Raw genomic sequence first — 13487 nt, forward strand, 5'->3', positions numbered from 1 at the left:
ATGAAGAAGCCAAGACTCCATTGCTTAAGTCATAGAGCTGGGGTTTCAATACATATCTTTTTGTTTCACAAAGAACAACTTTGTGTTTTTTCATTATGACATAGCTGAACTAGAAACTAAATAAATTCCCCAAACTTGGGGACTTCCCTGGTGATGAAGTGGTTAAGAATCCGCCTGCCAATGCAGGGGACACGGGTTCGAGCCCTGGTCCGGGAGGATCCCACATGCCGCGGAGCAACTAAGCCCGTGCGCCACAACTCCTGAAGCCTGCGCACCTAGAGCCCATGCTCCGCAACGAGAGAGGCCACCGCAATGAGAAGCCTGTGCACCGCAACGAAGAGTAGCCCCACTCACCGCAACTAGAGAAAGCCTGCGCGCAGCAAAAAAGACCCAACACAGCCAAAAATAAATAAATAAAATAAATACATTTATATAAAAAAAAAATCCAAAAACTTTTTCTAGGCAATTTCCAAGGACAGCTCTGTGAAGGACAGAGCCTCATGCTTCCAGGAACTAAACTGGACATGTTTTCCATCTGGTCAGAGAAGTTTCACTGCTGAGGAATAATGGCTAATGAGAAGAAATATAGTGCCCCCCGGCCCCTTTATCGTGTGTGTGGGGTGGTGGTGGTTATAAATATGCTTTTTGTAAACTGTTCTGTTTGCAAGGGTATGAAGAAGTGAAGAAATTTGGAGAACCTGATTTCCTAAGTATTCACTGTTAGTTTTAAATAGCACTTAATATTTCGTTTAAATCTGTAGTTCTCAGCCTTGATGGCTCTTAGGTTCCCCTGAGGGAGCTCTACAAATCCCAGTGACTGGACCCCAATCCCAGACAAATGAAATCAGAATCCTGCGGAGTGGGACGGTGGCATCAGCGAGTCTAAAGCTTCCCACGTCACTTTAATATGCAGCCATGATTGAGAATCATTGGTCTAGATCCTCAGATGGGGTGGGGATGGCATATCCTACGCCCTCCAAAAAGAACATATCAGGTTTGACTGGAGGGTAGACTCTAAAAGGCCACACACACTTCTATGTGGAATCTAGAAAAATGGTACAGATGAACTTATTGACAAAGCAGAAATGGAGTCACAGATGTAGAGAACAAACTTACGGTTACCAAGGGGGGAAGGAGGAGGTGGGACAAATTGGGAGATTGGGATTGACATACATACACTACTAAGTATAAGATAGATAACTAATGAGAACCTACTGTTTAGCACAGGGAACCCTACTCAATGATCTGTGGTGACCTAAATGGGAAGGAAATCCAAAAAAGAGCAGATATATGTATACGTATAACTGAATCACTTTGCTGTACAGCAAGAAACAAATACAACATTGTAAAGCAACTATACTCCAATAAAAATTAAAAAAAAAATAACCATAAGAGCTTGTTAAATATGCTCATTCCTGATTACTCTGCAGATTACTTATTAATTTCAAAGGAAAAGTGTACCTTTGCAATGAAGAGTTCTAGAAGACACCACCTTAAATAAGTGATCAAATTTAGCATCACCAATAACAGGGCAATGGCATATGAACCTCCTGATGTGACGCAATGGGAAGTAAACAACATTACTTCTGTAGTATTCTTGCCAAAGATGTTTATTATGAATCTAATCGCGAGGAAACAATCAGACAAATCCAGATTGTAAACAAGACAACTGACCTGGACTCTTCAAAAATGTCATTATCATTAAGGAAAAAAAGCCAAAGGTACTATTCTAGAATTTAGATTAAAAGAGACTAAAAAGAAGAGATAATCAAATGAAATCCATGATTCTTGATTGAATCCTGTATCAACACAAATAGCTAGGATGTTTTGGAGATAATTTGAGAAATTTTGATATGGACTCATATTGAATAATATTATTCTATCAATATTACATTTCTTGGATGTGATATGGTATTATTATTATGCAAGAGAACGAGAGAACGCTTTTGTTCATAGGAGATAACGTGCTGAAGTATTTAGGTGCAAAGTGTTATGATACCTGCAATTTAATTTCAAATGTTGTAGCTAAATGCATACGTTTTCACTAAAAAAAAAAAAAAAAAAAGTCCACACACTTCCGATTGGAAAATTCTGTGTTCCTAGAGGGACAGTGTCAGAAGCACTGCCCTAGACCAGTCTGCACCCCAGACCAATTAAATCAGGATCCCAGGATGGGTGGAACCCAAGCAGGAGCCATTGTTAAAGCTTCTCAGATGAGTCCAACGTGCAGCCAAGGCTGAGAACCACTGCTTTTAAGTGGTACCTGCTTTGTTTGGAAGAGGAAGTGGACGCAAGGCTGCCCCCCATTAACCACAATGAACAACAGTAACCTGGCAGCAGCTGACACTCGAATGATAAGCACTGACTCTCCCAGATCTAGATTTATGGCCTTGGACAAACAACAGAGCCTTACTTTTTGGCATGGTGCCATCCTCCTCAGCACTAATTAAGGCCTAAAGAATTCTCATCAGTATGTGCATAAAACAAATGGGTCTCGATTTAAGACAACTTCCCCATTGTGTCCTGGTTAATGTAATCACAGTTTACAGGTTTTCTCAATCATAAATATACTAGTTTTATTTTAACAAGGAGGAGAAGATATTTAAATCTAGATATCCCAATTTTTACACTAGATATTGGGTCATGTAAAAAGATGACTTAGGTGGTAATTGATAATAGGATAACAGCATGTACTCTATTCGATCAGTAATCAATATGATTATCACTAGCGTCTTTCAATTTAATTACTGCTTCTTATCATCATCCATTTCATTAAAGTTTTGGCAGGTAGGGAAGGAAATAGGGTGCAGATAGCAGTATGAAGGATGGTAGCTGAATGATAAGACTATATACCCAGAAAATGCAAAGAAGTGGCCTGAGTTTATTAAATAATTTGGCAAAGCAGTGAGACGAGAGAAACACCCACCACTGCACTGCTTTCTTTAGCAATTCTGCCTCCCACCAGAAACTCCATACTCATCCCTGGACAGAAAAAGAGCATGCCAGCACACACCATCTGCTTAAGGCTCCAGTTTTGAACCCCTGGACAAAGCTATCTTTTAATGAAGTATTATTACATAAATATATATTTCTCAAGTTCTGATTTGGAAACATTAACAAGTGTGAATGAAAACCAATGGAGTCTTCCTTTTCTGCCTCCAGGGACCAAGCTTGAACCAGCTGGGTAACCAACAGCTGCTGCTGAATATGGAAATTAGAGGAAGACGAATTGGCAAAGAAGAAGTCTAATCAAGCTGGGGCTGGCCTGTCTGGTCCAATAGCTCAGAAGCAAGACCTGGGGATTTATGGATCAGAGCCAGGCAGAGGCTGGGCAAACACATGCAGGGCCTCTTCAGTGAACTCGGACTTGGGCAAGTTGGGTGTCATGACAGAGAGATAAGGAGCTGGCTCCCCCGGGCAGCCTCAGAGCCAGCCAGTTGTGGAGGTGGAGGCCACACAGGGTACACTAGCTGGCATTTCTCCCAGAGGAAGCAAATTGTGTTGACATGGACTGCCCACAGGTGCCCTGGGGTTCAGTGCTTCTCCTGCAGGCCAGCCTAAGTCTCAGAGAGAACTGGCCTTTGGCGTGGGTAGAGGGTGCTGACTGTAAGCACGGATCCTGACTTTAGGGTGACTAACCTGGTATTTTAAATTCCTAAGAGAGTAGTGACAAAGCTAAATTCCTAGGAGAGTAGTGAAAAGACCCTAGCACTTGCCAAAAAAGGGGATACAAGACAGTAAATGATAACCATGTGATTTGTTTTTTTTTAGATTAGACCTGAGCTGAGGATAAACCAGAAGATTACGCTGGTCCTATAAGGATCAAGGCGAGGCCGCACATCCATTCCATACCTCTACAAACGGAGCGGGTTTTAACTATTCATGAAGACAGGACAGAGCGACAGAGGAAAAGAGAAAGCAAGGCGATTTGTCTAGAAAGATTAAAAGATGTTTTAAACCCCTTTGCCTCCCCCGCACCCCGTATTTTTTAAATTGTGACAGGAAAAGCAATTCAGGCATCTCTGATCTCTATCACCCTTTTCCTGATGGTCTACAGCTACATCAAAATGGTCAAGACCACTTCAAGATCCAGTGACTGTCAACTGTTCAAAGAAGTACATTTAAGTAGGGAATGCAGCACAGCTATTAAATATTACTGGGAAGGATACTTCATGACATGGTAAAAACAGGATGTTGTATGAGTCAATTTTAGGGAAATTGGCTGAAAAGTAAATTCATTAACACTTTGCAGGATGAACCAAAATGCTAACAGCAGTTATCTCTGAAGTATGGGATTACTACTGGGTTTGCTTTCTTTGTGTGTGTTTTCCAAGTTTTAAGAACCATGTTAATTTTCCAATCAGAAAAGAAGGGTTCAAGGTACACTGTGCAACACTATTTTAGACAATGAGGCTTTGACGCAGTTGGCCAGCAAAGTACCTCTGATTTCAGGCTGTTGACAAGGACACGGGACTAAACGGCTCTGTTAGGTCACCCACCACCAGGGGACGCTAACCATTGAGGATCCTGAACTTACTGGGGGAAGAGCACCCTTGCAGGTTGCATTCTTCTCTGGAAAGTTTCAGGAACTCTAGAGAAGGCATTCAGCTGGGATGGATCTATCAAGGGGTCAAATTTGGAGATGTGGTGCATGCCATTCTGATCTGAGTCCCTCTGACCAGGAGTTAGCAAACTCTTTTTTCTGTAAAGGGCCATGTAGTAAATATTCTAGGCTTTGCAGACCACATGAGCTCTGTTGTAAGTACTCATTCTGCTGGTGTAGCATGAAAGCAGCTTAGATATCCACAGATGAGTGAATGTAGCTGTGTTCCAAAATAACTTTATTTACAAATAAAGTAGTTTGTCAACCCCTGATAATCTTCAGGTTTCCTAACTTAGTTCAAGAAGCTGAAGTGACCGGGCACAAGCCATGGCAGTCCCTGTGAATAGATGGGTCATTATGGAATGTCACTCCTCAAGCGCTTTCCATTCCAAGGGTTGACTAGTGGTGACTCTTCACGCCGAAGGAAGGGACGCCCATTAACGCGCTAATGTTTTTAGTCATTTAATATGTTGGTTCGCCCCCAACCTAAACCATGAGTCCCTGGAATTTGAGAAACAGGTCTGAATTTTTAACACCATCCATGCAGCTCACACAGTGACATCTAAATAGAGAGTGCTGGATGTGCTCTTATTGAATACTGAGTGAATGAACCAGTGTCCTCCCTTACCATGCTGGTATGAAATGTAGTTCTTGGGTGACTCCTCTTGGGAACCACTCAAGCTCTGTCCAGGCAGACTCCACCTTGAATGGGACACCCTGAGTTCTGCACAAACACACCCATACTTTCTAGAAGTATTTGTTCTTGCCAAGGGCAGGAAATTTCTAGAAGATGTCAACGTGAAGAAACAGAGTCAGCCTGGCCAAAGCTGTCCCTTCTAGAGAGTTTCTTAGTTTATCTCAGTGACTGTTTTCACAAAAAAAGGTTTTCAAATTGACAACGTTTATGACCTTAGATAGTTCTTCTGGGCACTTAGGTATCTCCTTGGCCTCCTGCATCTTGTTTTGCATCTCCTTGGCTCAATGACGGCACCAAAGGGGTCACCTTGTCAGAACTCTCTTACTCATTTTGCCACAGCCTCAATTTTCATCTTTCTCCACAAATGCAAAACATGAAAATGAAGTAGAAATCAATAAGTGAAGCCCTGCAGCTTCTAGATACAGGTTCTTCCCTCAATGCGTCCTGATGGAACCCACAACCCAATGTCAGGGTGAGGTTCTTGTAGGTCAAACCATCCACTCCCAAGGGGATGGGGATTTAGAAATGTATCACCCCGACAGAAAGAGGTGGGGCAAAAGCCAGGTCAGAAGTGAATTTTAAGCAATACTAATAAACAAAGTTCTTGGCTAAAATTTAGCGAGAGTCAGAATGCCTCACGAGGTAAACATCTGCTGGAGGGTTACGCTGATTTTTTAAGGTGGGATTTGTGTGCGTGTGTGTGTGAATACGTGAACATATGCACAGCCCAGAAAATATGTGTATCCATGTATGTGTGCACACATACACCTGATTGCATTCATTCTTCTAAGCAAATGTCATTGAGAAGATTTGTGTTCAATCCAATGATCTAGAGTTCCAAGGTCCCCATCAACCTTCTTGATCCCCAGAGACAATCACTCCAGATGATAGAGATTTCTGCACAGAGGCCATGGAAAGTACAGAATGATGAGAAGAAAAGCCAGAGCTTCTCTGAGGTCCCAGGCACAGATCGTGCTGCTGGCCCTGGCCACACAGGAGCTGTGAGGGGCTCTCAGAGTCCGTGAGGGGAGAGCGCGGTATGGATTGGGGCGGGGCATGGGGTGGGGTGGCAAGGGGGCTACTCACGCTGTTGTTGCTTCCTTTGTTGTCCTCATACTTGGTTTCTATATGAATGGAGAATTTTGGCAGAAAGGAACACTACGGAAAAAAAGAAAAGTTTCATCAACACACCGTCCTTTCTCTCTTCACATCTTCAGTTTAGCCTCCGGCTGCTCTCCTGACCGTTTGGTTGCGAGCACTGTCCACGATCAGAAATGTTAAGATACTAGTTCCATGTCCGTATGCAAGGAAAGCCACCTTTTTGGCAACGTGAACACGATTTCATCCAGGAGTCAGGCCGGAGAGAATAATTAAGCAATCAGGCAAGTCGCCGAAGAGGACATTTCCCAAAAGAATATGCTTTATGAGTCCGACCACAGGCTTTAGAAGAGCAACCCCCTGGAACAGAGACAATTCCAGTTCCAGGGTGCTTCACTTCAGGGAGTAGCTGCCACTGCTGGATGCCTGGGAACCAGCCTTAACCATGATGTACATATTCATGTAAAGCTAGAGGCGGTAGCGTAGAGCTTTAAGATTATAAGTTACTTAGGCCTACCCAGGTGACCCACGATAATCTTTCCAAGGTAAAGTCAGTTAATTAGCAACCCTCATTCCATGTGCAATCTTAATTCAGGTTCCAGCAATTTGAACATATACATCTTTAGGGAGCCATTATCCTGCCTAACCCAGGGTGGAATGTGTGTGTGTTTGTGTTCTGTCTTTTTACTCTTGAATAAAATATCTAGAATTTGGTGTAAAAAAAAAAAGATTATAAATTACTGAAGTCAGACAGACTTGTTTTAGTTTTGGATTTATCACTTGATAGCCATGTGACTTTGGACAAGTCATTGAACTTGTCCGAACCCCAGCAATATTGAAACAGGTAAAATAACGATTACTTAACAGTGACATTGTGAGGGTTAAATAAAATCATGTGCATAAAATGTAACAGTGCTGGGCATCAAGCCAACTTTGCACAGAGGGCAGCAAATCAGTATGAGGCTGCAGCTGAACTTGACATGAAATGCGGCCTCTCTTTCTGTCGGCACAGGGGAGAAAAACCCCAAATGCACACCATCCTGGAGTCCCCGTCTCCTTGAGCCCATTCTATGTATTCAGTAGACTATAAGGGTTAGCGTAGCTTGAGAAGAGGATTTTTTTGGTTTGTTTGTTTTTTGTGGTACGCGGGCCTCTCACTGTTGTGTCCTCTCCCGTTGCGGAGCACAGGCTCCGGACGCGCAGGCTCAGCGGCCATGGCTCACGGGCCCAGCCGCTCCGCGGCATGTGGGATCTTCCCGGACCGGGGCACGAACCCGTGTCCCCTGCATCGGCAGGCGGACTCTCAACCACTGCGCCACCAGGGAAGCCCGAGAAGAGGATATTGATGGATGTCGATGTAGCCTTCCTCCTGCTGGCACTGAGCAGGGCATTCACCTTCTCTACCACCAGAGATGGGATTGAAGACTACCGGCTAAAATGACCTAGCAACTCCACTGGGAGCTGCTGGTGTTGGAGGAGTGAGGCTTGGGCCAACACGCTCACAGTCCAAGAGGTTGGCTCCTTTATTTATTTATCCAACGTACACAGAGCACATATTCTACACCTGGCACTGGTCTAAGAGCTTCCAAGTTCTAATTCCTTTATTCCTTGTCACCACCCTATGAAGTAGGAACTATTATCATCAGCCGTGTGTTAAAGATGAGGAAACGGAGGCACAGAGAGGGTAAGTAAATGGCCCATGATCACATAGGTAGTGAACAGTAGAGTTGGGATTGAAAGTCTTGTGGCCTGGTCCCCGAGTCCATGCTCTTGATGACTACCCCACTGGTTCTCAGCATGGGATCTCTGAGCCAGTAGCAGCAGGATCCTGGAACTTCTCAGAAAGGCAAATTCTTGGGGCCAATGCCAGACCCAGTGAATCAGAAACTCTGGGGATGGAGCCCAGGCATCTGTGTTTAACAAGCCCTCCAGGGATGCTGATGCAGGCTTAAGTTGGAAAACCACCTCACTATACCATGCATGGGAAGGAAAGAGAGAGAATGCATTATCTAAAACCCCGAGGTCCACAACATGCACCCTTGCCCCATACGGTCACCCCACCATGACCCTGATCCCCTTTCAGCCCAGCTGAGACCCCCCACAATGGCACCTGTGCAAGAAGGCAGAGGCCTTCGATGTGCCATTGATAATTCTGCTGACATCACATGCCTGTGTGCATTCGGTGTTCATCTGTCTTAATCTGAGTGAAACAAGCAAGCTGAACGTGACTAAGGAAACATGGAAACAATCAATCCCAGTAATTGCTTTTATGGAGAATGAAGCCCTGCGATCATTCATTAACACTTTCTTTGCTGTCTCCTCTCAAACCTCTCACTGCACAACTGCTGCCCTCACACCCAGACCCAGGGAGTTCTCCAAGGAGGGGCCTCCCATAGTGAATCGAGATGGAGCGGCTCAGAGCCCCACGGCAGAGCTCTCAATCAACACGTGAACTTGAGGACACACACCTGCAGAGACCCTTTTAAAAATAACAAGCTTCAGGTGAACCGATTTGTCCTTTTTAACCCATAATTCATGAGGCTAAATCCAACGTGTGCACAGTACAAGGTGGCGAGAGAACAGAGCTGTTCAGGGTGGGGAGGTGGGTCTGGGTGCGTCAGAGTGGAACCCCGCAAGGAGTTTTTATCGGTTGAATCTCTAAACCACTTAACTAAGGTCAAACAAATGAATTTTAGCATTTGGGTATTAAACCCAAATACAAAATGCAAAACTCTTATGCAAGGTAACAGATGTTGTTATTTTTGAGTCAAGGACTTAGGTTATTTTCATGTCAGAATGGTAACCCTGCCGGAGGCTAGAAGTGCACCTGGTTTCCGCAAGGCAGTGGGCAGACCTGGGTCAGCCAGGCCAGCTCCAGGCTGGTCAGCGCTGTGGGATCTTCCCGGACCGGGGCACGAACCCGTGTTCCCTGCATCGGCAGGCGGACTCTCAACCACTGCGCCACCAGGGAAGCCCTCCTTTATTTTTTTTAAAATTTATTTATTTAATTTATTTTATTTTTGGCTGTGTTGGGTCTTCGTTGCTGTACGCGGACTTTCTCTAGTTGTGGCGAACGGGTGCTACTCTGTCGCGGTGCACGAGCTTCTCAGTGTGATGGCTTCTCTTGTTGCGAAGCACAGGCTCTACGCACGCGGGCTCAGTAGTTGTGACTTGCGGGCTCTAGAGCTCAGGCTCAGTAGTTGTGGCGCACGGGCTTAGTTGCTCTGTGGCACGTGGGATCTTCCCGGACCAGGGCTTGAACCCGTGTCCCCTGCACTGGCAGGCGGATTCTTAACCACTGTGCCACCAGTGAAGTCCTGCTTATTCCTTTATGATGCTTCTTATTCTTCATGAATCAGAGAAAGATGCTGCCTTCTTTATCCCAATGGAAAAATAATATAATGATCAGAACTGAGACATAGGAGTCATCAGACCTGAGATGTATCAACTGGGGCAAATTATTTTCCCATCCCCAGCCTGTTTCCTCATTTACAGAATGGGGACTCTCCTTCTCTACTCTGTAGGCGTGCTGAGAAGATCAATGAGATCATTCAGGTAAACCCAGCACAATGCCTGGCACAGAATAGGTGCAGGGTTAAAAATATATGTAAGTCTCTTCTCCAGAAACTTGTTTCATTGATTATTTGCATCTTCTCCCTGCTTCCTTTCTACCATCTAAAAATATAATGAAAAGTATCACATTCTTTCTTTCTTCCTTTCTTCCTTCCTTCTCTCCTCCCTCCCTCCCTCCCTCTCTCTCTCTCTCTCTCTTTCTTTGGCTGTGCCGGGTCTTAGATGCAGCGTGTGGGATCTTTTTAGTTGCGGCACACGTGACCTAGTTCCCTGACCAGGGATCAAACCCGGGCCCCCTGCAATGGGAGCGTGGAGTCTTAACCATTGGACCACCAGGGAAGTCCCCAAAGTGTCATATTCTTAAAAAAACAAACAAGCATCAAGTTCCCTCAGTTATGTTTCTTCCTCAAGCTACAACCAATCCCATTCCTCCTCGTCTTCACAATCAAACTCTATTAAAAGAACAGTCGATGCTTGCTGGCTCTACTTTTTCATCTCCTACCATTTTTTTCTCAACCAGTGCAATATGGTATGGAAATGACTGATGATCAAAGAATTTCCAAAGCAGCAATTGATTCTGCATCCACACCCTGTAGGGCTCTCTACACTGTTCTATGTGATGAAGCAATTCCTCCTATGATAGCAGCTCCTTCCCAGCCTTCTCTTCCCTCCTCCATTCCTTCAATGAAGGCGGTCCCTTAGGTTCTGCCCTCCACCCTATTTTCTTGCACCAAGTGATCTCATCTGCTCCTGACTTTTCCATGACCCTTTTTTATGAATCCTCCCAAATTGACATCTTTCACCCCAACTGCCCTTGTCACATGTCCAGTTGCCCACTGGCTGTCCCCAACAAGGGTCCTCTAGGCCCACCAAACTTGAATAGTCCATACTGAACTCGAATGTTCTTCTGCACTGCACGAGTTTCCCAGGGCTGTCAAATTACCACGAATGTGGCTTAAAACAACAGAAATGTAACCTCTCACAGTCCTGGAGGCTATAAGTCTGAAATCAAGGTGTTGGCAATGTCGTGCTCCCTCTGAAGGCTCTAGGGAAGCATCCTTCCTTGCCTCTTCCGGCTTCTGGTGGTCCCAGGCGCTCCTTGGTCTGTGGCTCAACTCCAATCTCTGCTTCTGTCTCCATTCACCTTCTCCCCTCCGTGTGTCTCTGTGTCCTCTTCTTGTAAGACATAAGTTATTGGATTTAGCTCACCTTAAATCCAGTGTGATTTCATCTCTCATCTCAAGGTCCTTAAGTAATTACACCTGCAAAGACCCTACTTCCAAATAAGGTCACACTTGAGGTTCCGGTGGACATGAATATTTAGGGGGACATTATTCCATCCACTACACTCACCCGTCACATCCAGTGAACCCCCAAGTTCTGCTGACTCAGTTTCTCTCCTTCAGGGGAAGACCTGGAGTCTTCTGTATCTGACCCGAATCTTCTTTCCGGCTTTGCCCTGTATTCATCCCATGGCCAGTCACAGAAGACCGCTTTCCATTCCCTGGAACACTTCTGGCTACCACGCTTTTATGCCTACAGTTCCCCCAGCCTGACATTGCCTTCCTAAATTTTACCCATCAGCCATCTCAAACCACTTCAGAATGATTATCCCTTGTACGCACGTAGCATTCTCTTTGTTCCTTTGTCACAGCACTGTCTCCTTTTCCATCATCACAATGAGTTGTCTATGTGTTTGGCTCACCAAAGAGATGATAAGCTCCAATACTATTCCAACACCAGGATCCCTCCCCTACTCCCCACTGCCATCAGGAATGGCTTAAGTCACTTTCCCTCCAGTTATTCAGGCATCAGAGCATCTACTTTAATTTCAATTTGCTTAAATCTGCTTTCTGTGACAAAGGGCTTTGCTCCAGCTGGGAAGATACCACCTAACCTAGTCATTCTCAAATATCCAGGGGGTGGAGAAGGGAGCACCCCACCTTCCAACCCTGGACTTTCTCAAAATATATGCCAGCCCCTAAAGATTCTGACACATTTCCTAGGGTGAGGGGGATTCCATATCACTGAAGGAACTGTCAGAGTGTAGGAGCAGAAAAAAAGTTGGGAATCCTGACACAACCAAACTGTTACATGATGCAAGAAGAGAGACATCAGGAGTGCCACCAACTGGCTAAAACTGTAAGATGTCCAAGGGATTCAGAGGATTCTTATGCTCTCCATGTCATTTGGGAACACTGAATGCTTAAAGTTCCATTTGGCCCATAGCAACATGGAGGAAAGGCTAAAATACCTAAGGTAGGGACCTCCCTGGTGGCTCAGTAGTTAAGAATCTGCCAGCCAATGCAGGGGGTCACGGGTTTGATCCCTGGTCTGGGAAGATCCCACATGCCACGGAGCAACTAAGCCCGTGCACCACAACTACTGAGCCTGCGCTCTAGAGGCCAAGAGCCACAACCACTGAGCCCGTGTGCCACAACTACTGAAGCTCACGTGCCTAGAGCCCGTGCTCTGCAACAAGAGAAGCCACCGCAATGAGAAGGCTGCGCACCGCAACAAAGAGTAGCCCCCGCTCGCCGCAACTAGAGAAAGCTCGTGCAGCAACAAAGACCCAATGCAGCCAAAAATAAATAAATAAATTTAAAATACCCAAGGTAGACAGACTTTTAAGATGGTCTCCAAGATTCCCAGCCCCTGGTATAATCTTGCACACTTTGTATAATCCCTCCCCTTAAGTGCAGACAAGACCTGTGAATATGATGGGATAGTTGCTCTTCTGATTAGATTACAAAGGTGATCAGATTATGTTACATTATATAAGACTTCTTTTTAGAAGAAGCAGGTTGATTTTGAGGAAGTAAGCTGCCATATCCTGAGAGGGCCACGTGGCTAGAACCTGAGGGAGCCTCTAGGAGCAAAGAGCGACCCCTGGAGGCCAGCGAACTAGAAAACCAGACTTCAGTCCTACAACCGCAAGGAACAGAATCCTGCCAACAACCAGAGAGCTTGGAAGAGGACCCTGAGCCTCAGATGAGATTGGAACCGTGGCTGAGACCTTGATTTCAATCTGACTGAGACTCTGAACCAAGGACCCAGCTAACCTGAGCCCCAGTGGAAACTCTGAGAAAATGTATGTGTGATGTTTTAAGTAACTAAGTTTGTGGGAAATTTATTATATAGCAATAGAAAACCAATATAACACCAAACCTCAAGAATCCAACCATTGCTTCCCTGCCAAATCACCCATTTGGTTCTTATGTGAGGAAAGTATCACTGACTTTGAGGTTTGAACATATCTAGGGAAATGGGATGGGAAATCTGTACTCTTTCTTAGTTGTTCCACCTGTGATGTCATCCACTTTGTCAATGGCCACTACTTATTGCCCAGGGCGATATTTACTAGGAACTGATGCCACAAAACTTGCCATTGACTGGTGTCCAGACGCAGCAGTGTGCACCTAGCCCACAGGGAGCGAGTAGGATTGTTCAGTAGAAAGAATGCAGGTTTTGGAGTGAGACAGCCTTTAATTCAAACGCCAGCGTCTTTTCACACAA

At 45.1% G+C, this 13487-nt stretch overlaps 1 protein-coding gene across 6 annotated transcripts in view; it reads right to left on the reverse strand.

Moving 5' to 3' along the window:
• The window catches only part of PITPNC1 (phosphatidylinositol transfer protein cytoplasmic 1), a 256232-nt gene that overhangs the window by 84972 nt on the left and 157773 nt on the right, over window positions 1-13487 (reverse strand). For all 6 annotated transcript variants that reach the window (XM_079904442.1, XM_079904446.1, XM_079904443.1 and 3 more), the window contains one exon: window positions 6387-6458. In XM_079904442.1, coding sequence (XP_079760568.1) covers window positions 6387-6458 — 72 coding nt within the window. The remainder of the gene's footprint in view (window positions 1-6386; window positions 6459-13487) is intronic.

This window comes from Stenella coeruleoalba (assembly GCF_951394435.1).
Source record: "Stenella coeruleoalba genome assembly, chromosome: 19".
Classification (NCBI taxonomy): Eukaryota; Metazoa; Chordata; class Mammalia; order Artiodactyla; family Delphinidae; genus Stenella; species Stenella coeruleoalba.